At 42.2% G+C, this 2,933-nt stretch overlaps 1 protein-coding gene across 1 annotated transcript; it reads left to right on the top strand.

The window, feature by feature from the left end:
- Positions 1-91: 91 nt before the first annotated feature.
- Positions 92-2,794, top strand: LOC113464533 (neurogenic locus notch homolog protein 2-like; the record flags this gene model as incomplete). Its single annotated transcript, XM_026814801.1, has 5 exons — positions 92-555; positions 616-871; positions 1,037-1,231; positions 1,695-1,877; positions 2,150-2,794. Coding segments are annotated over 5 exons (1,743 nt in total), but the record flags the coding sequence as incomplete, so codon positions are not given.
- Between the last annotated feature and the right edge of the window lie 139 nt (positions 2,795-2,933).

The following is a 2,933-nucleotide window of genomic DNA, read 5'->3' as shown; positions in this document are numbered from 1 at the left end:
TTATCCAAAATTTTATAATTCATAAAAAACTATTTTAAACTTAGTTTAAATTTATTTGAAATTTTTTTTAATTAATTTGAATTTATTCCAGCGCTTTGCGGTAGTACGAGAGACTGCATTGGCGACCAGCTTTGCATCAACGGGCTCTGCCAGCCAACTTGCAAGAGCAATTCCAGCTGCCCTGAGTACCAATACTGTCACAATAACATTTGCGTACAGGAATTGCGTTGTCTGTCAGACGACGATTGTTCCTATGACGAGAGATGCGTCAAGAACAATATTGGCCAGGCGGAATGTCGCAAGGCTTGCGACTTGATTCTTTGTGGGCGGAACGCGGAGTGTAAGGCGGATGACCATGTTGCTCTTTGCTCGTGCAAGTCGACTTTCTTCGGAAATCCAAAGGATGACAAAATCGGATGCCAACCCATTGAGTGCGAGACTAACGACGATTGTAGTGGAGAGAAAGTCTGTGACACGCATAAATGCAGAATTGCATGTCTGGCCCACAATCCTTGCGGCGTTAATGCTATTTGCACCGCGGAAAGACATACTCAGGTGTGTATTAAGTAACTGATTTATTATTAAGTTTGTCTTTTACATTGCCAATGATTTTAGATCTGCACTTGTCAACCGGGCTACACTGGCGAACCGACTCACGGATGTCAATTGATCGACTACTGCTTGAACGAACCCTGTGCCCCGGGTGCTGTTTGCGAGAATTCCAGAGGCTCTTACAAATGTCACTGTCAACAAGGCATGGTTGGAGATCCTTACAACAGCGGCTGTCAGCCACCGGTCGAATGCTTGCACGATGAGGACTGCCCATTGACTGCCAAATGCATAAGTGTTAACAACGTGCCTAAGTGCTCAGGTACGAAACTTTACATTCATCTTTTAATATTTCATATATTTATGATATATAGACATCGATACAATTTTTTTTATAAATGAGTAAAATCTTTACTTCAGTGATTATAATAATTAATTTTATATACGCTAATTAATCGAATTTAATCATTCTCATTAAATGTTTCAGATGTTTGTTCACGCACGCAGTGCGGACCGAACGCGGACTGCACGGCCGCTAATCATGCTGCTGCCTGTCAATGCCGATCCGATTATGAGGGTGATCCCAACAATCTCAGTATAGGCTGCCGACCCAAACCTGTCGTTTGTTCCTCAGCCACAGACTGTTCCACTAATACCTATTGTTACGAGGGCATCTGTCGACGTGAGTATTCTCAAGAGCCTAAAATCCACTTGGAAGGGTCGATTTTTATGACCGGGCGAGCAGGTAAGTCGGATTTGGTTCCTGCTCGCTAGCCTGAGTAGCGAACTGTTCACATCCAGACATTTTGCAGAGGAAATTTCATATTTTGTATGTTTTAATCATTTATTATTCAAAATAAGTTAATGTGAATGAATATGAAAAACATTTCCCCTCTTTTTTTTTATTCTACTCTCTCTCTTCTTTTGTTTCTTATTATGTGTCCGAGGATTCATGTACGCGATTCGTAGGTTTATTTTCTCTTCGGTACGCGGTAGGTCATAAAACGAGCCTTTCAAGTGGATATAGCGCTACTGTAACCGGCCTGGCGAGCATTCAACTCGCTAGCCACGTGAAAAATTCTTAAGAAGAACTCACTTCTGAAGAAATTGTTATCGTAAACGAAAGCAATTTGTAATTCTTGCAGCGTTCTGTCAATCGAATGAGGAATGCAATTTATCAGACGTGTGTCTCAGTGGACAATGCTTGGATCCGTGCAGTGTGAGAGCCGCGTGCGGAATGAACGCGGAATGCGACGTGAGAAGTCACATTAAACAGTGTAGCTGCCCGCCTGGGTTCACCGGAAACTCGGAGGTGGAGTGCGTTAGACGTAAGTTAAATAATAATTAATTACACAGAATACGAAATATTAATTATAATAACATATCAAGTGAATGTCAATTCTTTTTCGAAATTTTCTTTGCATTCCATTTAGCAAATTAATTCACTTAACTATTAAAAAAATCTCGGGTTTTATATATCGATTTTAAAAAAATTATTCAGTTTTAAATAGTATTAGTTTAGTTTCGCTCTTTACTGTATAAATATAAAATTTTTACAAAATAAGCTATCCTTCGATCTTCTAATAATTTATTCTTCTAGTGCCAGTGTCCTGCAGAGACACGACCGACTGCAACGACGGAAACACCTGTCGAGACAACGTGTGCCTCCCGATCTGCTCCAGCGACAACGAGTGCGCGTTCAACGAGAAATGCGTCCGCGGCAACTGTCTACTGACTTGCAGACTCGACAACGACTGTTTCCTTGGCCACATCTGTTTGAACAATATGTGCACGTTCGGTTGCCGCGCGGACGAAGACTGCAACGCGAACGAGGGTTGCATCACGAACAAGTGCATCAATCCTTGCGAAGCCACCCCCTGCGGACCGAACGCCAAGTGTACTGTAGTTAACCAACGGGCCACTTGTTCGTGTCCCGCTGGTTTCATACCGAACCCGACGGCCAAGGTCGCTTGTTTAAGATCGCCAGGACCAGTGTGCCAAGCGAATAGAGACTGTACAACAGGCACTGCTTGCATCAGAGGATTCTGCACACCTGTGTGCTCCACTGATTTGAATTGTCTGAGCAACGAGCGTTGTGATCCTACGGGCGTCTGTAAGTCGCTGTGCAGGAGGGATGAAGATTGCAGGAGCGGCGAGATTTGCGAGGGACTGGTTTGCGTGATTGGTTGCAGAGCTGATGTTGAGTGCCAAGAGAATTCTGCTTGCTTAAATAACCAGTGCCAAGGTAAGATTCTTATATAATAATAATTAAAAAGTAAAAAAGAAATGAATAACATATTAGCAGTAAATTAAACGAAGTATACAGTTCCTAATAATTAAACTGTGAACTTTTATGCAAAATAACATATGTTTTCCCAATACCA

The sequence above is a fragment of the Ceratina calcarata genome, unplaced genomic scaffold, assembly GCF_001652005.2.
Source record: "Ceratina calcarata isolate Rehan_Ccalc_2016 unplaced genomic scaffold, ASM165200v1 scaffold3993, whole genome shotgun sequence".
Taxonomy (NCBI): Eukaryota; Metazoa; Arthropoda; class Insecta; order Hymenoptera; family Apidae; genus Ceratina; species Ceratina calcarata.
The sequence above is the reverse complement of the archived record's forward strand: the minus strand, read 5'-3'. Positions and strand labels throughout refer to the sequence as shown.